Source organism: Cyprinodon tularosa, unplaced genomic scaffold (genome assembly GCF_016077235.1).
Source record: "Cyprinodon tularosa strain WSP-4 unplaced genomic scaffold, ASM1607723v1 ctg184, whole genome shotgun sequence".
NCBI lineage: Eukaryota > Metazoa > Chordata > Actinopteri > Cyprinodontiformes > Cyprinodontidae > Cyprinodon > Cyprinodon tularosa.
The window spans coordinates 602,675-625,546 of record NW_024038639.1 but is presented as its reverse complement, the minus strand read 5'-3'; the positions used below and the strand labels follow the sequence as shown (position 1 = coordinate 625,546).

Sequence of the window (22,872 nt, the reverse complement as noted above, 5' to 3'; positions counted from 1 at the left end):
TATAGAAATAGGATGAACAGATCTGCCCCATGGAGTCAATTTTCAGTATCGGGGGCCCATACACTGGAAAAAACTATCTAGAAATAAGTAAAAATGTCTTAAATTAAATGTATTTACCCTTATTTTGAGTAGGTAAATTAGATATTTTGCCAATGGAGTATTTTCAGTATTAAAATAAGATAATTAGATAATATGCACTTGAAATAAGATATTGCAATTCTTATTTTAAATGTAAATTTTCTTGTTCCAATTGGCAAGATGTCTCTTTTACATCCTCAATCCAAAAACAAATAATTTCTTTTAAGAAAAAATTATCTATCTTATCTAGATTTTGATTTTTTTGTAGTGTACAGATATTAATGTCATAGAACAAGCAGTCCTGTCCTCCCTCCGCTTACTGGATAAATGGCCACATAAATCTTCAAAAAATGTGCTTAAAGAACTTGAGATCACTACTTCTGTCTTTAGTGGAACTTAGCTTATCTAGTGCCTTTAATTTTCAACAACTTCCAGTTGTTTTCATTGCTGTCTTTGTCTTATTTTATACCCACCTTTTTACATTATATTACAGAACCTCATCCATTGAAATGAAATGTCGTCAAAAACAAACCTTAGAAGGACTGAAAAGATTCCAATCAGGTATCCAGTGATACAGCTGTTTTCATTACTATTAAGATAACAAACAGCTGTTAGTCAAAGCCAAAAATGCTAAATGCACAACCTGCAAGACTTCTGGAAGATTTGTTTTAGCCCAAAGGAAATGGACAGCATCCACCAGAGATTACATCAGAGACAAGTAAAGCTCTGTGTATGTTTCTGTTTTGATCCGCTCAGTGAAGCTTTGCGGTAAATTATAAATATCTTCAAGGAAGGCATTATTTGGTCCGCAGTTTATCAAGTACAAGCCATGAATTTCAGTATCACAGGAATATCTGAATTGTATGTTAATCGTTTAAACCTAATGTGTACAATGAGAATTAAATGTAAATTAAGAGCCACTCTGTAAATAAGGAGTTCCATGTGTGCAGAAAAAAGTAGCATTGCTTACAGCAATGCAGATGTAATAACTTTTTTTTTTAACAAAACAACAAGGCTGATTATGTTCTTTGGCTTTTATGCTTTTATTGTATAAAACCTACTTGTAGCTCTCCAGCTGGCGTGCTGAGGACACTGTGAGGAAGCTGTCGGTTCTGGAATTGTAGGCCAGCGGACCAGGCAGGAGAAAGCCAGGAAGGAACCTGCCGAACGAGTAGCTGTCCTGCTCAAAGAACATCAGCATCCCATCCATAGACTGGATGCACAAGGAATGGTGACCTAAAGGGGGGTGGACAGCACAGGAAATGGATTAAACTCCTGCTACAGTAGCTATAAGCTCAAGTCATGTTCTCAAATCACATTTACAGGTGGCACCTCAAGCCTCTCTCTCGATAGCTTGGCTTGTGATGTTAATGTGGTGTTAAATGATACATTTTAACTTAGTCTGACTTCCAGAGAAAACTACTGCCATTTTGTTGAATAATCTCTTCATATAAGATATAATCTGCTATATTTGTGTTCTCTGCAGGTGGTCTACTCTTCAAAAAAATGTGACAAAGCCACAAAGGCCTGATTGGTTCTGCTTAATTGATCATCAGATTCTTAGCTACGTCTCTAACCAGGTAACCTTTTTCTACCAATTACTCAGTTCGTTAAAGAGGTAAAATCTATAAAGGGGGCAGGTGGTGTGGCCTGTGGCCAAAAACTGCTTGATTGATTGAATGACTTCATTGATCTCACAGCGGAGAAATTAACACTGCAAAAACGATCTAGAAATAAGTAAAAATTTCCTTAATTAAGTGTATTCACTCTTAATTTGAGTAGGTAAATGAGATAGTTTGCTAATGGAATGAGTAACTTTACTCCTTAAATAAGATAATTAGATAATATGAACTTGAAATAAGAGAATGCAGTTGTGTTTTCTTATTTTAAGTGTACCAGTAAATTGTCTTGTTCCATTGGCAGAATGTCTCTTTTACCTCCTCAATTCAAGAATAAATGCACTTATTTTAAGAAAAAAATGACTTATCTAGATTTAGATTTTTTGTAGTGAACTTGTTACTGTGTATAAAATATAAAAAAACAGGCTATTGCACAGGGTATTAAAATAGTTATTGCACATTAATTATTGCACAAGTTACTACAGTTAGAGTCCGGTATTGTAAAGTCTGATGGCGGCAGGGATGAAAAACCTGCGGTAGCGCTGCTATTTTGCAAACAGGGTGTAAAAGTCTTTCACTAAAGGAGCTGCAACAAGTCTAGTGAACTCTGTTCCGAAACTCTGATCAGTTGAATTCACCACAGGATGATTAATCAGGGAAATCTGTCACTGCAAAATGTGTCCTTCAAACCAAGTCTTGCAATCTTAGATTTAGCCAAAATGTATTTTTGATCTTCTTTTCAGATTGAAATACTAAAGCAAGAGCAGAATCTGTTAAATTATAAATCTTGTTTTAAGAAGCTTCTATTCAAAATAAGTGAAACAGTTGACTAGTTGAAATCATGATATATCATCTTGAAACAAGAAGTCTTACCAGTTGCATTTGACTCAGTGCACTGGCAGATTATTGCACTTATTTTGAGTAGAAAGTTCTTAAACTGAGATTAATGATCTAACAGAATCTGCTGTCGCTTTAGTTGATCAATCTCAGAATAAGAACAAAACACTAGATGGACACTTTTTGCAGTCAATATCAGTGGAAATCAGATGAATTTGAGCTCAATATTTAGTTTTAAAAAGTATCAACACATCGCAGTGTTAAAAATAATAAAGGTTTATGTTTTGAACGCATTTAGAACACTGAAAAGATGCTTTCAAGCAATCAGTGAGGATTTATATTGTGTATTTGTTTTAAACCATACTTACACTAAAAAAATCGGAATACTTTCTGTATAGCAGATGCAAAATACCAAAACTGAGACGAGACACAATAAAGTTAAGATTTATATTCCGCATTAGAGCAGCTCTCATTGCGTTTAAACAATTCATGATGTGACACAGGCCCCGACAATCCCAGATGACTCATTGTTCTGTTTTATTTCAGCCATGTTCTCATGCACCCCCCCCCAGTCTGAATCTGATATCTCCATTAACACCTCCACACTGACATGCCAACACACAAACACACCTGAGTGTGAACCTGCATATGTGTCTGCTCAATAGGAATAGCAGGATGTGTATTTACTGAGCCAAATACTCCGACACGTGCACGGCCATAAAGCGGTGGAGCTACATGAGCCAGAGAACTATAATTAGGCCTCAATGCGCTATTAAAAGTCACAGTGGTCAGGAAGACAACCACCTGCAGCGCAACATACACCCTGACAAGCACACACTTAAGATCCATCACCAAGGATTTAGACAGAGAAGGATACACACGCTTAAACGCCGATTCTATTTAAGAAAGTGAGAGTGCGCTGGTGATGAGTAGTCCTTCAGGGTGGCCGCTAACTCACAAGGACATGGTCTCACAACCACACCGCATCAACCCAACAGGGTTAAATATGATGCTTGGTAATGAGCCACCAGCAGATGTAGAAGGCCTGCAGTTTGGGGTATTAATACGCGTTAGCGCATTTATATCTGAAATATTTAAACAGAAAACAGAAAAGGTGAAATAGCAGCCTTAAATAGCTGCTGTGTTAGAACTCCTAATGCGGAAAATTTGTGGAAACATAAAGGCCTAAGCCAACCGTAGCGCTGACAATGCCTGTCAGCACTCGGGTTGGGTGTTATTTCGAATCACATCCCGGCTGTAATTCTACACATTTACATTAAATCCAGTTTATTTGAATAAAGATAAAAGCCACCCAATCTTTCTATCCATAAAACCATTTTTAATGTCAGCATTGTACTTTTTATTTGCTCTTTTCTTAGAAATAAAAGCAGTTCATTTTTCTGAAAACACACTGAACACCAGAAATAGCATGAATTAAAACCTCAAAAATTACTCTATAGACTAAAATACATCATAGCTGTTACACAATTTAAAGTATGCTTTATATTTAGTGTCTGGTAACATTTTGAACAGTATAATCATTCAAGTTTGGATTTGCTAAAAAAAAAAAACTAAATGGGTTTCTTGAGGAAAGTTTAATTTTTGCTACATAAATAAAATCTTATTAGGTATAAAATGTTTTACATTTTTTTAAACAATAGCAGAAAAACCAAATACATAAAAAGTACAAAACACATATCAATATCCATATTTTATACTGTATAAAGAATTATTGTCTCAATTTCTTCATCAGATATTAAACTTAGTTACCTCCACCAAGGAGCTCATGTTTTTAGGAGAGTTTGTCTGTTTGTCTTTGTACAGGATAAATTAAAAAGTTAAGGGATTTTAATTACATTTTTTTAATCAAAGTGCTCCAAAGACCAAGGAACAATCTATGAAATTTTGGTGATGATCCAGATCACCGTCTGAATCCAGGTATTTTCTGAACAATTCTTTGAATACAGGTATTAACTTAAGGAAGACGTCACATTATGTCGGGGGAAATGATCTACTTGCCGCAGATCTGCGCTCTCCGAGAGCTTTTGTTGTGTATTTTAAACTTAGAGTGCAAAGGATTAAAAATATCTCTTATAATCAACCAGTGGGGTCAAAAGTACACACATTTGTTACTTAAGTACCGTAGAAGTATAGTTACTGCAGTTTAAAAACTCTCTGGTAAAAGTTGAAGTATCAACTTGACCTCTTTACTCAAGTACAAGTGAAAAAGATGAGCTCCAAAAACTACTTAAAGTATAAAAGTATAAAGTAACCTTTAAAGAAAACTAGCCAGATGCCACTATACGAATTAAAAGCTCAATTTTACGACTATTTTGAAAAATTCTTTGAGATAGGGCCAACGATGAGGGAGGTCTTGTTGGTCTCCGTCTCCATCTCCTGATACGCTCTCGCCTGTGTCCGACCTTTCGGACATTTCAACATCTTTTTCTGAATCCGACATTGTATCATGGCATAGACAATTCACGTTTGCAGTTTGAAGAACACCTGCTTGCTTCTGATGATTCCCTTTAGCTAACCAATCAGTGTTTGCGTTATATGACTCGTCCAACTATACTAGTTTTCACTAGATGTGGATGGAGCCGATGATCTGCATTGGATGGCGCACATGACGTGAAATAAATATTTATAAACATTAAACTGAAGCCAAGAGTAACGAGTAAATGTTTGTTTTAAAAATGTAAGCAATAGAAAGTACAGATACTTGTGTGAAAATGTAATGACTAATGAGTAGAAGTCTGAAGTAGGAAGAAAAATAAGTAATGGAGTAAAGTATAGATACCTAAAAATTCTACTTAAGTACAGTAACAAAGTATTTGTACTTCGATACTTGACACCTCTGTAATCAACCCCCATTTTTAATATGCTTATCTTAATTTTGCAAAAGCACACAGATCCAATTATTCCCTTTCAGCTCCAGTATCGTCTTTACCAACATCTATGGTTGTAAAAGAGGAATAAACTGATGTACAGAATACAATAAAGGCTGATAATATGGTGTCTGAAATTTATTACACAGCCAAATATTGGATCTAAAACTTTTGATTTACATAATTTTTGCATTAAAATCTAAAGTATATATATTAGGGGATGAGTATTGGCAAGTGTGTTGCAATACAATGTGTGTCCCGATACTCAGGTGACGATACGATATCACGATATTACAATATCACTATGTATTGCAATATTTTACCCAACTATCAAAATGAAATGTATAGATAAAAAAGCAAGAGCTGTATATGTTCATCAGAATCCATCAGAGATGGCAAAACTACTCACTTTCCGTACTTGAGTAAAAGTAGAGATACTTGTGTTAAAAAATACTCTGGTAAAAGTGGAAGTACTGATTAAACTTCTTTACTCAAGTAAAAGTAACAAAGTACAGGCTTATAAATGTACTTAAAGTATAAAAGTAAAAGTAGAAACCACTTTTACATGCCGTTGCCTACATTTTTAAATGGATGTCTGCCGTTGTGTTCATTTTCAATCATCTCGTCGTCCATGCTACTATGCTAACGCCACCGCCACCAAGCTGCAATGATTTGCCATGAATGAATACCGCCGAATCTGTCGATTCATCTTGTAGTGGTGCGTCAAATGCAACGTAGATTCCCATCCAATTAGATTGAATTTGGTATTGATGACGTGAAAAATAATAACAGTAACTCCATTGAAATGATTCAAAACTAAAGTAACGAGCCAATTTTTTAAAATGTAAGGAGTAGAAACTACAGATATTTGTGTAAAAATGTAAGGAGTAAAAAAAAAAAAAAAAAAAAAAAAAATGTAAGGAGTAGAAGTAAAAAGTCACCATAAAAATAAGTAGTAAAGTAAAGTAAAAATATCAGAAAAATCTACTTGAGTTCATTACTTCCCATCTCTGGAATCCATGTTGTTTGGGGTTTCAGTCCCAGTCTTCTACTGTGACGGCCTCAACTACAGAAATGGTGCTGCAGCACACAGCAAAAGGGCTCCACTGCGTTATCAGAGTGGCAGTGCAGAGGTAGCCCATTTTCACTCACTGTTTTAGGAAAATAAAGTTTTTTAAATCGATATTAGGAACCGAAAGATCGTTATTATATTGGGCAGCCAAAAATCATGATATATCGCCAAATAAATTTCTCCCCAGATCGCTAATATATAGTATATATAGAACTAGTTTCAAAGTTGATATATTGAGAACATAACAATATAATATCAGAAAGAGGGAAACCCCAAAGCATAAAAAACAAATGTTAATTGGTTCTGAAACACCAGATGTGAGCAGCAAAGCAGAATAGGTGATCCAGAAGCTGAGCTGCAGTTAGATCTTCCTTCCAGACAAGAAACAGGCGTCTGCTGATTTAAAAAAAAAGCCAAAGAGCAACATGCACTCAACCTGACACTGTCCTGTTTGATAAATCTGAGAAATGGAAAAAGTCTGTGTCGTTATGCGTCCAGGATGAGGACACCTCAGCTCAGACACAGCAGAGGAAACAGGCCTCTATGGGAATGATTGAGAAACTGAGCAGCCAACAAAGAACAGAGGCAGGCTGCAGCGCCTCACCTCCGTGCATGAAAACATGAGAGCGTGTGAGAAACACACCATCTGTAAATGCCAATGCATATCCCCAAGCTTTTCATTTCTGTCCGTGGATGTTTGTGCATGTGTCTCTTCATCCATGTGTGTGTGTGTGAGTGATCGCCTCAGCTAGTAAAGACCATACTTTCGGTTGGTACTTTGGGTTTGAGTGTGTGTGGCCTTAATGTGACCCAAACCCAGAGGCAGCTCAGTCATTAGAGCTGTATTAGGGCAGAGCTGCTATTACAGCGCCTACAGCACTGCTAAATGGCTGCTACTATAGACCACCGCACACACCCGCTCACGTGTAGGAGCAGACATGTCTTGTAAAAACATTCCCACGCACGCCAATTTGAACACACTGTCAGAAAAATTACATTCATAGACGCTCGGTTGCTCGTGCACCTTTTCTCTGTTCAGTAAAGTATCAAAGGAACCACCTCAGTGTCTGTTTATCACTAAATGTCTCTTTATTTCATACCAGCCTTCTGTGTTTGCAGCTTATCTAAATTTATGCATCTATAAAGAAATATGAGGTGTCAAAACAAAAAACTAAAGATGACATGTAAAGTACTGTTTGCTGAAAGTTGAGCACCAATTTAATTTATACTAATGTTACATTACTCATCAGCTGAACTATGAGCTATTGGCAAGGAAAAGGGAATCCCCCTTTAAGAAGCAATACAACATCCCATTAATTCAGGACATACAGCGTGCATCTACAATCAGGCTTCTGAGGCTTCACCGCCATCTAGTGGAGAAAAAACTCACAGCATGAAAGAAGAGGAAGGTTTTCGTTACGAAAAGGGATGCTGTAGTTTTACTGCTGTGGAATCACATTAGCTTAATTGAATTATCAGGTCGGTTGGATGTTGTTTGAGCAACACTTTATGCTACGATACAAGTTGGATTCATTTACTTTAGCTAAAGTGTTAGCTCACACATTGACCTTTATTCTATGTGACACCACAGATGACATCTCTAAGACCTGTTCCAGAGTATGGCAATGCTAGAAAATCTGTGCAGACAGTGTCACATTCATTGGTTTGTGGCATGCACTTTGCACGTGATTTAAGCCAATGCTGAGGTATTGCTTATGATGAACCCAGGCTGTTCTTTCTATCAGACACACACTTACACACGTGCACAAGCACACACCCAGACTCTCTAAACATGAAGTGAATGACTAGCTCATCTTGCCAGGCCACAGTGTCTGGCTCCCGCTCTCTTCAAACACACACACCTCGACAATACAGCCTTTCTTTCAAAAGGTCATTTTCTCTACTTTAAAGGGGGTTCCCTGTGTGTCTGTGTGCACGTGTAGGTCTGTGTGTGTGTTTTCCTTGGACACTGACTAACAGAGGGCTTTCCCCTACTTGGTTTTTCCAAGAGCCCGAGGACCTAAAGAAGGAGCAGATGCATGTGCCCTCTCTCTCGCTCTAATTCCCTCCTCTAACAGCTTTTAGTTTTCATGCTTTTTGTCAGGTGCTGCCAGCACAGAGGCTCCCTCATGCACACTTGTTCCAACAGCACAGAGTGCCTTAAAAGCATCAAAGCCCGTCAACATTATCACATGTAACACCTATAACAAAAAATGATCCATCTCTGCATTTTTCCTAGAAAAAGGATATAAAGCTGCAATTGTTATGGTTTTTGCACACTTGGAGGCTAAATAAATGCACATTTCTCATCATAAAGTTCATGGATTGAGAGCTTCTGTCTATGGACAACAGATCTTTCCACAGAGTTTATTATGCTTTAACATCTGACGTTTGACTGGGCCGCTGGTTTTCCATGCCTCTGTCTCAACTTTTTGGCAGCTTTATTCATCCTTTTTTCCCAGTATCACAGCAGAGCTCCAGTATCACAGCCCCTCTGTTTATGCATTCCCACAGCTAAATACTGCAAATGGTTCATTCTATAAAACATAGCAAGTAACATGAAGGTTATATTTTCATATCGCCTAAGAAAAAGAGCATCTTCTAAAAGTCTGATCCCCAAATAGCTTTTATTAAACAGGGAAATTCTTATATCTCTCTTTAAAAATGTTTTTTCCTACTAATCTTTCATTAAGATGTGATTTATGGAGGAAGTGACTTATAGTTGTTTGAGATTTTGTTGTAGCTCCTCCAGAGTTGTCCATTTCTATAACCAATGCATAACTTTCTCAGCCTTTAAATTTGGGTGTAAGACCATTTCTCTATAAATTCATAGACTTAGACTCAACTGTATTTATCCCTTGGTATTCCTCCTTCAGGGTTATTCTAAATTCTTGTTCCAGTAGCTTATATGGAGTACAAAGGTCAGAGTTAAAGCAAGATGCGTTTAAAGATAAAAAAAAAAGTACGACAGACAATATAAAAGAAAGTGTATATAGTACCAAATAAGCATAAAAAAAATAATTAAAAAATTCTATGTTTGGGCAACATGTCTACATTTTAAAAATGCTGAGATTTTGTTCAAAGGAGATAGAAGATGAGTTTATATCGTTTATATCAAGATTATCTGCTTTGCAATATTTTTTATATACACCAGTAGATTATTTTTCAGCCATTTCAGACATGTTCCGATGTTTAGCAAACACTCTTTGTTAGTAATTTTAAGATATCCAGATATTATTTTGGTCCATATCATCCAGCCCTAACCTATGGTGTCATACCTTCTTTTTTTTTTAACAGTGCTTCTTTAAAACCTCAAAGCTTGGGAACACTGACTTAAGAAAATATAAATCATTTTATCCCTGACCTGAATTGGGCTGATACAATTTTAACAAAATGCAATTGTCAAATCACAGAGGCACTCAGTTTTATACTAAATAGAAAGTTCTAGCAACTGTAGCACCAAAATCTATAAATGCAAATAAAAGTAAACACTTTTCAGAACAAAGGCTACATTAAGTCCTGCAACAATTAACTCTATCAAGGTAAAGAAAAAAAAACGAAACCCTGGAGTGAAACGTCTACATGCTTTTGCTTGGAATGGAATGGAATCACAATCGAAATATTGGTTGAAATTTATCCCAATTTCGATTTTTTGGTAAAATCGTTCAGCCTTATTCATTAGTTTTCATGTTGTTAGTTTTACACAGACAGGCTTTATATACTAATTAGCTAACCTCTGAGCATGTCTCATTTTTTTATGGGTATCAGAAAAAAAAAAGACTTAAAAAAGTTTCATGCAACAATTAGCCTTTTTTTTTTTAAAGGTTTTGTAACAGACTTTAATTATTAGCCTCCAGCACTGAGGATATACATTATGCATTAACCCACTGCTAATATATCCAAATGCTAAATATAAATCCAGATTTAAATTTAGTTTTAATTTTTATAAAAGCAGGTTTGAACATTTTAAGGGGAAAAAATAACCTCTTCTTGGTTAACTGTATGACTTTTGAATACCTTTTTATTTAGAGTATAAAATAATCCTGTGTATGATCCCAAATAGCCTAACTTTAAAAAAATAAAAGTCAGGGTTTAAATCTGGACGCACATAAATTAAAAGGCTGTAAACTTAAAAAGGGACATTTCTTTTAGCCTGGAATGATGCAAACAGATCAACTCTCTACCTGTGGCTCCTCCGAAGGTGCCGTACGTCATGTTGCAGGCCGTTCTCTGCAGGTTATGCTCATATACTAACTTCAGCTGGTACTGATCTCCATGCTCCACATTCCCTGCAGTACCTGAGCAGCATTCACAAAAATAAACACAGAAATGCTCATTAAACAGAGATAGTGAAAAGATCATGAAGTTTTTGTCTTTGTGTTTAAGTTTGTGTACTCTATGTGCTTGTTACCTGTCACAGAGTAAACCGACAGCTTCCTTGGGTGAAGAACAGCCAGGTGAAGGAGCTCTGAACACCTGGGGAAAAAATTAAATAAACATTTACAGAGGATTCACTGCAGCCAGGATTAGGAAGGACATAAACATTGTTTTTTTTTACATTTAAACTGAAGTATGCAGTGATTGATCAATTTTTCTAACTTTAAAAGGCCTTTATTTTAGCAGCATATTTGTGCTAGTTTAGTTGCAGGGATTTAAACCAACCATTTCCAGCTAGTATTGAACTGTAGAAGAGCTTCCTAACAATAGGCACAGGCATGCAGGCGCTGCAGTTCTGTCCTCAGATAATCCACAGAGGCAGATGCTTCCTGCCACTGCGGTAAAATTCATGTTCGGCCTCAGGGTGGAATCCAGACTTATTTTAACATTCACTTGTGAAATAATTTCTTAAACAGCTGCTCCATTCTGTTTTAAACACTGCTTATAGCTGTGTGGTAGGTGATATTCCAGTGAAGTTAATCCTAGATTTTTATATAGTTCACCACAAAACCGCAGAGAAGTCCTCATTTTGAACTCGGAAAACTAAATGCACCCTTTCTTTCTTTCAAGAACTTTTTATTTCTCTTTATTTGTTTTGCATGTGGGGTAAAAAAAGGAAGTAAGAATTGGATCCCAAATCTTTATAAAGTGGAGTTTTTCAGTGCTGAAAAGAAAACATTTTACCATCTGTCCGCTTCAGCCTGACTTCTACAGCATTCCTCAAGGACAACCTCCAAAATGCCCAACAGTCTGAGGAGCGTTGTCCCAAAAAACCACATGTTGAGAAAACATTACATGTTCCAAACAGACTGATTTAGTTGGATTTTGCCCCCAATGTGATGATGTGGGAAGCCTTCGATACAAACCGCAGCTTTTCCAAGAAACCTTGGTTTCCAAAAGGTTCAGCCACGAAAAAAAAAGCCATGCAAGGTAATAGTATCAAATCTAATGCTAAAACAGGGAAACAAATTTGAATAAATTTACACAGATTTTTTATCGTAAAAACTATTTCTTGTAAAAATAGTAAACAAGTCAGAGACGTTACAAGCATTCGAAACAAGAATGTTTACTTTCAAACAAAATATATGTTTAGAAAGAGGATGCTTACATTCCAGAAGCACCAGACTGTGACTTTTATAACAGTAAATGCGAAACAGAGGCCCATTTTTCTTAGTCACTCTCAAAATGGCAGACAGGACAACAAGATTTTAGGTATACGTCGGTTTTGTTTTTCAGATCTCAAGAGATACCTACAGTAAAGGAGGATTGCTTTTTACCTAAACCTGCAGACATCTACAGTCAGAGCAATGGCTAAGAAGTTAAAAAACCTCTGGGATTTTATTATATAAGGCTGGAGTGGAAGCATGAGGTTTAACTTGCTGCCACGCATGAGGAGCTGGATGTAAATATATATTTCCGAAGTTGCAGGAAAGAGCGAGAGGGATTAGGTGGTCAGATTAAAATGTCCGTAAACAAAGACCTGAGTAACCCAACCATACTAATTGGATGGACATTGTGGAGGAAATATTCACTATGGAAAGAATGACCTTCATTTTAAGATGAAAAAAAGCTCAATTTAAAGAAAAATGGAAAAAATGGATAACATATAAATTGGCCTCGGAAACTGTCTGACTTTTGTACCATAACTGGTTGCTGCCTTAGGTTTGAATGTTCATTTTGTTTTGTATTTGCTGATGCTCAGAGGGCTGAGATCAGCATGTTGTTTCTTCTTTTGTCAAAAAAATAAATAAAGATAAAGGGAAAATGGCTGTAAAATGTCCAGATTAAACAAAGATGGAGCTTTTGAGCAAAAAAGTCCACAATTGGGTCTTACAGTAAAAAGAAAATAGGACAAATAAACAGGGCATTTTTACGTCTCAATCTGTGAATGAAATCGCTTTAGATACAGCCAAGTTTAAAAAGAAATGTCCTGACAGACTGGACCAAACAAAACAAAATCACACATGTAAATGATTGATCTATTAAGATTATGTGAGAAATTTTATTCAATTGAAAAATATTTAAGTGATTCCAAAGGGAAATAAAATGTTAATGTAACTTGAAGGGGTTTCTTCAAAGACTTGTTTGTAGATTAATAACCGAAAGCAGGAAGGACATCCTGTAGAGGTTTGTCTACAGTCAGAAGCCTCTGATTCAAGACATCGTAGTTATGGAGGAGTTCCTAGAACAGCGCCGTCCTTCTTTCAGCTTGTTGAGTTTCATAAAATCGTTCATTCTTATGCTGTTACCCTGCAGATAAAGGCAGGATCACTCTCTCTAACCACAAACGTATTGAAAAAACTAAGCTTGAAATGAATGACACATACAAACCGGTTTAGCTCGCCATGAGCTACTGGTTTAGGAGTGGCTGTAAAGGAAAGATGAAGTTCTAAGCTTTTCAGTTAAAGTAATATTAGTGTTAGGTTTATTCAATGATGATTATAAAATTAATGTGTGCTTATGAAACATTTTTGCAAGGGGATGCTGCACTCCTGTTTCATGATTCAGTCAGGAGACCATCCTGCCTTGTCATTCTGATAGAGCATTCTGTCTTCATGAACTGATCAATTGTTCTGTCAGAACAATACTCTGTTTGTAACCATGTGTCATGTTCTGTTAATAAAATGCTCTGCCGAGGAGATCCAATGGGAGACACTGCGTTTGAGTCTGGGGTTCAGCTGTCTCTCCTTCCTGCAGGAATTGTATCCATAATTGTGTATTTCAGTTCTTCTTTTGCAAAAACCTACATTTTATGAACCCGACAATTAGCTTTATTTTAATATATAATAATAACGTAGGGATAGACTATGTTTTAATATCAATATACATCACGGTATAATTTAATTCAATATCACTGATATAACTTTTAAACTCATTTGGATATAAATTACAGTCTGTGATTTCAGTTTTGATTTAATGATGTTCTGGGTTTTTATGTGGCTTTATGTGTTTTTGTTTTATATAGCAGGTATTTCTATTTGTTAGTTGTTAAAACGTTTTTGCAACCATCTCCTATGAGCATTCTCTGTGGCCTTTCTGAGGCTTTTTTTTTTATATCGATATTGAAATTATATCACATCGACCTCATTTAAGAAATGTATCAAGATATAAGTTTTGGTCATATCGTCCAGCCCTGTTACAACAATAATAATAATAGTGAATATTATTCATCCTGAACTCTCCTTGTAAGGATCTCAAATTGCTGAAAACAAAATAAAACAAAAATAAACAAACATTCAAGTCAAAAGGTTAAATGTTAAATATAAAACCTAGAAGAGCTGAAAATATCAGACCCCCTACCTATCTCCATACCAGGAAGGGACCCTAACCAAAGAGCAATATTAAAGGACTTCTCATCCCAAAATTAGCTTTTTTTGCTGATGAATTGTAGAAACATATCTTTTAGTGCCATATATGTGGCGTCCTTCCAAGGTCTAAACAGGTGCTTTCTGTCGACTCACTGATGAAAATAATTAGAATGATATAAAATGTGGAATTAAAAGGATCTCTGACCTGTAAGCCCTTTAGGGTGCGGGGGAATATAAAGAACTAGATACCAGGAGAATTTTAATATAGGTTTATGGCAAATACTTACGAAACAAACTTGCCAACTTCGACCTGGATGATGGCATTTTGAAGCTGAACTTCAAGAAGCTGGGCATCAGCCGAGCCCCCCTCGCTCTGCTTATTGGCATTTGGGCAGAATATCCGCAGCATCCCCATGTAGCTTCCCACAACAATCTTGTCTGCAAAATATTTTATCACACAGAAATCAATGAGTATATTTAGCCAGTCTTTCATGTGAACACATCACTCCAACCATGAAACATGGCGGTGGGAGAATAATGCTGAGGAAAAAGCAGGTCAATTGTATTGGAAGACTGACGGAGTTAAATGCAAACCACTACTGTAAGAATAAAGTTAAGAAGCTGCTAAATAATTGAAAGAGGAAAACAACCTTAAACCTGAGGCTAGAGCTAGATTAGGATGATTCAGGTCAGAGCTTATTAATCTGTTAAAATGTCCCAGTCAAAGTCCAGTGAAGAAACAACAGAGGTTATTCGCTTTCCATCAAATCTGACCAAGTCTAAAGCAAAATAAATGAATAATCCAGTTAAAATGTACATATATAACACATGTAAACATTCTGCATAACATATGAATTATATAATTATGTTACATGTATAAATTTCAAGTTTATGTCTGAAAATGGCTAAGAAGGATTGAGACTTATTTAATCATACTCCTTCACTTTCCTCTAGTCCTCAGTATAAACAATCTTTCTAATTCCTGTTATTAATGAGTACATGCTAATCCAAACTTCCTTTAACTGAGCAAATTATTTAGTTTATGTATATATAAACATACATTATACACATTTAGAGGAAAACAAAGGAGTTTAGTTCTAGCCTTGTGTAGAGACAAACCCCCACAGCTTGCAGCAGTAACTGGAACAAAATCTGATTCTACAAAGTGCTGAATCAGTGTAGCTGAATATGAATATATACTAAACTTTTTAGATTTTTTTTTTGTAAAGGATTTTGCAAACCTTCTATAAATGTTCTTACACTTTATCATCACTTTATCACTACTTCATGCTGTCCTATTACATAAAAAATAGGGATGCACGATATTGGGATTTTGGCCCATATCCGATATGCCGATATTTTAAAACTCATGGAGCCGATAACCGATATCGATACTGATGTTAAAGCTGGACAAAAATAAGTAGTCATTGAAAATAGCAGTTTTGTTATCCATTTCTGACACTTTGAAAAATAATATACTCAAATATATTTCATACGCTAATATCAAATTGATTTTTAAAAACGCGGTATCGATCTATTTTACTTTCAAAATCTCGTGAAATTTCATCGTTCTGTTACAAACTCTCGTGATATTTTGCAAATTCTGGTGAGATTTTGTTAGTAAAATAGATCTATACCGCGTCAATATATCAACATATAAAAATATGGCAAAATTTCCTGAATTTTCGGGGGATTTCGTAGCATAACGATGACATATAGCAATATTTCATTAGTAAAAGAGATTGATATGGTGTTTTTAAATGGCAATATATCAGCATATGAAGATATTGTGATATTTTAAAGGAATAGTACACCCAAAACATGATTAGCCTTCATTTTCTACTCACCCCCATACTGAACAACACTCTGGAGTACTTTTTTGATATCTCAAATGCATCTGGAGATCTGGGAGGCTTCTTGCTGTCTGCTGACATTCACATAATGGAGGTCTATGGCGCCCGAGACAGAAAGGTCCATAAAAGTCCACAAAAACGTGTCAATATTCCTCCATACTGCTCGTCCAATGTATTCCAAGTGTCCTGAGTGGGTAGCATCCAGAATTTACTCGAAACGAAGTCATTTAGAATGTTTTTAGAGCATAAACAGTAGTGTATAGGATTTCCTGAAAGTGCGCACATGCGCGTTCACGACGCTACGGAAGCCGGCACACCAAACCAGCGCATTCAGCTCGGCAAAGAACTCATGCTCTTCCTCAACACTGAAGTCCTCAGACATTTTTCTTTCGTTGTTTCTTTCTTTGCACAGGTAAACAGCACATTTCTTCTTCTACGCTTGCATTATTGGCAGAGCAGACGCTGAATGCGCACTTTCATCTGGTTTGGTGTGCCGGCTTCCGTAGCGTCGTGAACGCGCATGTGCGCGCTTTCAGGAAATCCTATACACTACTGTTTATGCTCTAAAAACATTCTAAATGACTTCATTTCGAGTAAATTCTGGATGCTACCCACTCAGGACACTTGGAATACATTGGACGAGCAGTATGGAGGAATATTGACACGTTTTTTGTGGACTTTTATGGACCTTTCTGTCTCGGGCGCCATAGACCTCCATTATTTGAATGTCAGCAGACAGCAAGAAGCCTCCCAGATCTCCAGATGCATTTGAGATATCAAAAAAGTACTCCAGAGTGTTGTTCAGCATGGGGGTGAGTAGAAAATGAAGGCTAATCATGTTTTGGGTGTACTATTCCTTTAATGGATCAATATTTTTTCCCTCGTCTTTAGAAGTTTTTAAGTCTGTAAAAAAGAAGTTTTTGAGGAAGAAGAAGAAGTAGTATTTATTTTTTTTTTTTAGACTTTAGAAACTCAGAAGCTGATCAAATATTGGGTTAAATATCGGTGGGGTGGCCGATGTCCGATATTCAGTTTTAAGGCCAATGCAGGCCGATACCGATAGGGGGCCGATTATATCGTGCATCCCTAATAAAAAACATTAAATTCAAAGAAGCAACAAACTGTTGAAACGTTAAGAGGACGTGAATACTTTATTAGATATTGAAACATAAACGAATGTGAACTTGAGGGGGAATGCTTGTGTTTATTTATTAATATCTTTCTTTCATCTTTTCTTTTTTTTTTCTTTTTCTTCTTCTGTTATATTTACATTGCAGTGTCCGTTTAAACTGTAAAACTCCCTGTATAATTATAATAAAGCTATTTATATGCAATAATCAAGTGGAGCAATATGGCAATTGCCATACTGCTACACTTGTAAAAGTAAAATCTGTTGGGCTCTTTTTGGCATCAAGACAATTATTCTTATTGCCACATTGCCAGACAGGACACCGTTAAAAACAAATAATAATAATAAGAGAAGGCGATCCAGACATTTTTACTGATTATCCCCACAATAAGTGTCTGTTTTGGGTGTTTTTTTGTCAACATGCTGTAAAGATGCTGCACTGAAGAAGAGATCATCATGACAAACTGACCATGTCCTGTTCCACTGTTGTCCACATCTCCCACACACAGGCATCCCTGGTCAAATTCCTCCCCCTCACCAAGAGCTCCTGACCACCAGTCACGGGCCTTAAAAAGAGACATGGCGCCTCCAACTGGACAGAGAGTGAAAAAAGGCAGGGGTTTTTACTGATCATGAGAATCATGTCTTTACACTGCAGGGCAACTTTTAAAAAAAAAAAGCATTTAAACAAGAGATAATGTACAATATGACATTAAGGATAATAATTAAGAGAATAATGAATAAATAAATAAATAACTCAGCCAGTCTGACTGAGCTGGTAGGTTTTCAGACAAGCAAAGTTGGGCAGTTTTCTGCCCCTAAAGAGCCCCTAGATTTGGAGCTCTGTCCACCAAAGGAACAAATGCAGCCGGTCACATGATCAGCTGCATGGAGCATTGACGGAAGCAGGATGAAGAGGCAACTACAGTAGGTGGGGGCAAGCAGCTTTTCTACTTGATGTGCTGAGTAGGTGGAACAAGCAGTTAATCCGGTGAGAGAATCCCTCCTATCTTCAGCACACTGACCTTAAAGCCTGAGTGTTATAAAGCAAGACAGCTGCAAAAACCTTCAGATTTTTTTTTCTTTTAATTTCAAAACCTACATTTCATTTTGTTTTCAAATTCAAACTACATGCATGATGTTTAACATAATCTGTAAATGAGTAAACACACTTTTCAGAAGCTGAAACCAGTTAAATGTAAATAGATTTTTTTTTCTATTCTGTAAAAAAACAAAAAAATAAAACAACATAATAATTCAGCTGTTTTTTTCAGTAGTTGAAATAGAAATAAATGCTTATGTTGCAATGCATGTGAAACAAAACAAAATCCTATTGAGGAAATTGGATCAGATCACAGTAAACTTGTTTTGTTGTCTGCAGGGGAGGCTAAATTTTAAGCTTAAATGTATATAAGTTAACAGTGATGAAGCATGAGAAAATATCTCATAAGCATTTAATTCCCAAAATTTTCACCATTTCTGTTATGTGGCTCAACTTCAGCCTAACACAATGAAAGTCAATAGTCTTGGCTTTAAGAAGCCATCAAAACACACCTGAAGGTTTTTATTCTTCTTTTTTAACTTTGAAAACATATTTTTGTCCTTATTTGATTCATTAAAATAGTTAGACACGCATTTAGAGCCCGTTTTAATAATTTAACTACTCAAAGCATGATGCAGCTCAACTGCACGGAAGCTAACGACAAGCCGACAGATTTAACTTTAGCTTAGCTGCGGCTAATGAGCTCTCTATCCAAGTTCCCTATAAGCTAGCAGGTCAGAAGGAGTGTCACCGCATAAACAAACAACGTCCAAGTTTTTCCCCTCAGGGTTTGCTCACCTTTACAGAACTGTCACTCCTCGTTTGTTTCTCTTGGTTCACACGAACACCAAATTTCCCATCTTCTCGCTTGGAGCCATCGTCTTGTTGTCATGACAGTGACGCTCAAAGGAGAAGCTGGCTTAGTGCGCATGACCGGAAACCAGGGTGCTTATGGGAAAGTGAGTTTATTTTGCTGATAGAAAACCCATAAATGTACGGAAGAAGATTAGGGTAATTGAAACAAAAAAAAAAACTAAAAAAAGTTAACTGATTTTTTAATTTTATTTCAGTGTAATGAGAAAAGTCAAAATTCTGACTTTAATCTCAGAATTCTGGATTAAGATTAAAGTTAGAACTCTGACTTTAATCTCAGAATACTGGATTAAGATTAAAATCAGAATTCTGAGATTAAAGTCAGAATTCTGACTTTTTCCCCCACATTAAACTGCAATAAAATTTAAAAATCAGTCAACTTTTTTTTATTTTTCCAGTGTCCCTAATCTAATCCTCTTCTGTATAAAAGCAGTTTAAAACCAGGGTAAATTCTTCATAATTTATTTCATTTTTTACTATTTAAAAATTATATATGGTTTTTCTGTGCTGCAATGTTACATTTTTATTAAAGGTTAAAAAAAAATCCCTCTGATAATGCGTACCACACTCACAAACATATTTCCCTAAAAGCCTTTCCCTTTAAGCCTTATATATATTACTTTTAAATATATAAAGTTTATTGTTTAAATTGCATAAAGATAGCTCTGATTATTATGAAATGGAATTTCTAAAAAAAAAAATCAAATAATAAACTTTATGTATATAAAATACCCTTATTTGTATTAACTCTGCATATGTATACTTTATTTGAACTAAATACATGAATCTGAGGATTATGTATTTCAATTAAATATGCTTTATTATAAAAATAAATATGCATCAGGTAGGGTTTATTTAATAGATTTGTCAAAATTATTTTAAAAAAGACATAAAATCGTAACCTGTTAGGGTTACTTTTGTAACAGTGCAGAGTATGGATCCTTTTGATAAAAAATAAAATAAAATAAACACCAAAATGTTAAGGCTACGTTATTACTTATTTATTGCATTTATTTTTGTTCAGTTTTAAGCTTGGAGCAAAGTCTAAACAGCAAATTATAATAATGTTTCCTTTAATATTTTTTGTAGTAACCATTTAAAACAGTGAAGTAAACTGTTATTTAACAAGTAAAGCCCCAACATTTGCTTTTGTAGCCAGAGCCTTGTTTTTGGTATTTATTTTTCTTTGAAAAAGCCATTATTGATAAGAATTAACTTGATAATATATATTGACATATTGATATATATATATATATATATATATATATATATATATATATATATATATATATATATATTATTTTATTTTATTTTTTCCAAAGCCTATTTTAAGAAAACATCATAATGAAGAATAGCTCCTGGAGTTACTCAGTCTCTCCAAACTTTGTAATTAAGGTATTTTAAAATATTTTGCAGGTGTACCAATAATTGTGAAGAGAAATTAAAAGCCACAAATAAACAAAATAACTATTTCCAGAAAGAAATTGGGCATTTTATTATTATTATTATTTTTACAATATTCTAACTTTAATTAAAAATTTGAACCTTTATTAAAGAAGATAAATGCAGTTTTAAACTAAAAGAAAAAACAGGAATAAGTTGTACAAAAAATATGCCCTAAAAAAGGTCTGTCTTAATTGGAATTCCAGAAAACAAGTATATATTTATTTACTTCTATTTTTATACATGTGTTACCACTGAATTTGAAGCTCTTAAATAAAAGGAATAGACTGCTTTTGTCCCCTGTAGACGGAAAATAACTTGTTTTAAGTTGACGACACATGAAAACAGTTTCTTTGGTCTGTGAACCAGTCATGAAATTTATTGCATGTTTTATTCACAGCATCAAATAAATCCATCAGCTTATAAAAATAAAACATACCAGTCAAAACTCCAGAAAATATCTTCCAAGGAAGTAAAACAATATACATTTCCATATATCTTCCACATATACAGTATCTTCCCCATTTGAATGATAAATATGTTTATAGCTCCCCGTTTCTCACACATAAACACAAGAAAAGGCAGCATGCAGGTGATAGCAGCACATTTAAAACACAAACAAAGTAATGAGAAATAACATGCTGAAACAAACAGAAATCATTTAGCTTCGAAACTCCTGAACAACGTATATTCCAGAGGTAGTGCTCAACTTTAACCACTGATATTTTTTTTTTTTAAGTGAAAAAAAAACAACAACAACATTTTAATGGGTCTTATACTTGGTTTTAAAACAAGGAACATTATGTTTCTACCTCAGATGTAATGAATAAAATATTTTTTTTATTTACAAACAAATCTGAAGGCGTCAACCTGTTTCCACTGCTGTAATGTCACATAACAGCCACTAGAGGTCAGCTTTGGGTTGTCTAACCATCTGCACCAGTGTGCAGAATGTCTGGATGAACCACCTTTGTGGAGATGATCAATATTTCATTTGTACAATGAAATACTTTGTTTTCTTCATCCTCTATGGATTGAAATGATATCAAATTAGCAAATAAGAATCAAATAAATATGTAAACATACACTATATTGCCAAAAGTATTTGCTCACCTGCCTTGACTCACATATGAGCTTAAGTGACATCCCGTTCCTAATCCATAGGGTTCAATATGACGTCGGTCCACCCTTTGCAGCTAGAACAGCTTCAACTCTTCTGGGAAGGCTGTCCACAAGGTTTAGGAGTGTGTTTATGGGAATTTTTGACCATTCTTCCAGAAGCGCATTTGTGAGGTCGCACACTGATGTTGGACGAGAAGGCCTGGCTCTCAGTCTCCGCTCTAATTCATCCCAAAGGTGTTCTATCGGGTTGAGGTCAGGACTCTGTGCAGGCCAGTCAAGTTCATCCACACCTGACTCTGTCATCCATGTCTTTATGGACCTTGCTTTGTGCACTGGTGCACAGTCATGTTGGAAGAGGAAGGGGCCAGCTCCAAACTGTTCCCACAAAGTTGGGAGCATGGAATTGTCCAAAATGTCTTGGTATGCTGAAGCATTCAGAGTTCCTTTCACTGGAACTAAGGGGCCAAGCCCAGCTCCTGAAAAACAACCTCACACCATAATCCCCCCTCCACCAAACTTTACACTTGGCACAATGCAGTCAGACAAGTACCGTTCTCCTGGCAACCGCCAAACCCAGACCCGTCCATCAGATTGCCAGATGGAGAAGCGCGATTCGTCACTCCAGAGAACGCGTCTCCACTGCTCTAGAGTCCAGTGGCGGCGTGCTTTACACCACCGCATCCGACGCTTTGCATTGCACTTGGTGATGTATGGCTTGGATGCAGCTGCTCGACCATGGAAACCCATTCCATGAAGCTCTCTGCGCACTGTTCTTGAGCTAATCTGAAGGCCACATGAAGTTTGGAGGTCTGTAGTGATTGACTCTGCAGAAAGTTGGCGACCTCTTCGCACTATGCGCTTCAGCATCCGCTGACCCCGCTCCGTCAGTTTACGTGGCCTACCACTTCGTGGCTGAGTTGCTGTCGTTCCCAAACACTTCCATTTTCTTATAATACAGCTGACAGTTGACTGTGGAATATTTAGGAGCGAGGAAATTTCACGACTGGATTTGTTGCACAGGTGGCATCCTATCACAGTTCCACGCTGGAATTCACTGAGCTCCTGAGAGCGACCCATTCTTTCACAAATGTTTGTAAAAACAGTCTGCATGCCTAGGTGCTTGAATTTATACACCTGTGGCCATGGAAGTGATTGGAACACCTGATTCCAA

At 36.1% G+C, this 22,872-nt stretch overlaps 1 protein-coding gene across 3 annotated transcripts in view; it reads right to left on the bottom strand.

Moving 5' to 3' along the window:
* bbs9 (Bardet-Biedl syndrome 9) overlaps positions 1 to 19,185 on the bottom strand; it is a 233,847-nt gene extending 214,662 nt beyond the window's left edge. For all 3 annotated transcript variants that reach the window (XM_038282486.1, XM_038282487.1, XM_038282488.1), the window contains exons 1-6: positions 19,062 to 19,185; positions 17,691 to 17,813; positions 14,527 to 14,677; positions 10,906 to 10,970; positions 10,679 to 10,792; positions 1,140 to 1,314 (exon numbers count right to left, since the gene is read on the bottom strand). In XM_038282486.1, the coding sequence (XP_038138414.1) occupies positions 1,140 to 1,314; positions 10,679 to 10,792; positions 10,906 to 10,970; positions 14,527 to 14,677; positions 17,691 to 17,802 (617 nt within the window). In that variant the 5' untranslated portion in view covers positions 17,803 to 17,813; positions 19,062 to 19,185. The remainder of the gene's footprint in view (positions 1 to 1,139; positions 1,315 to 10,678; positions 10,793 to 10,905; positions 10,971 to 14,526; positions 14,678 to 17,690; positions 17,814 to 19,061) is intronic.
* Positions 19,186 to 22,872: the final 3,687 nt, after the last annotated feature.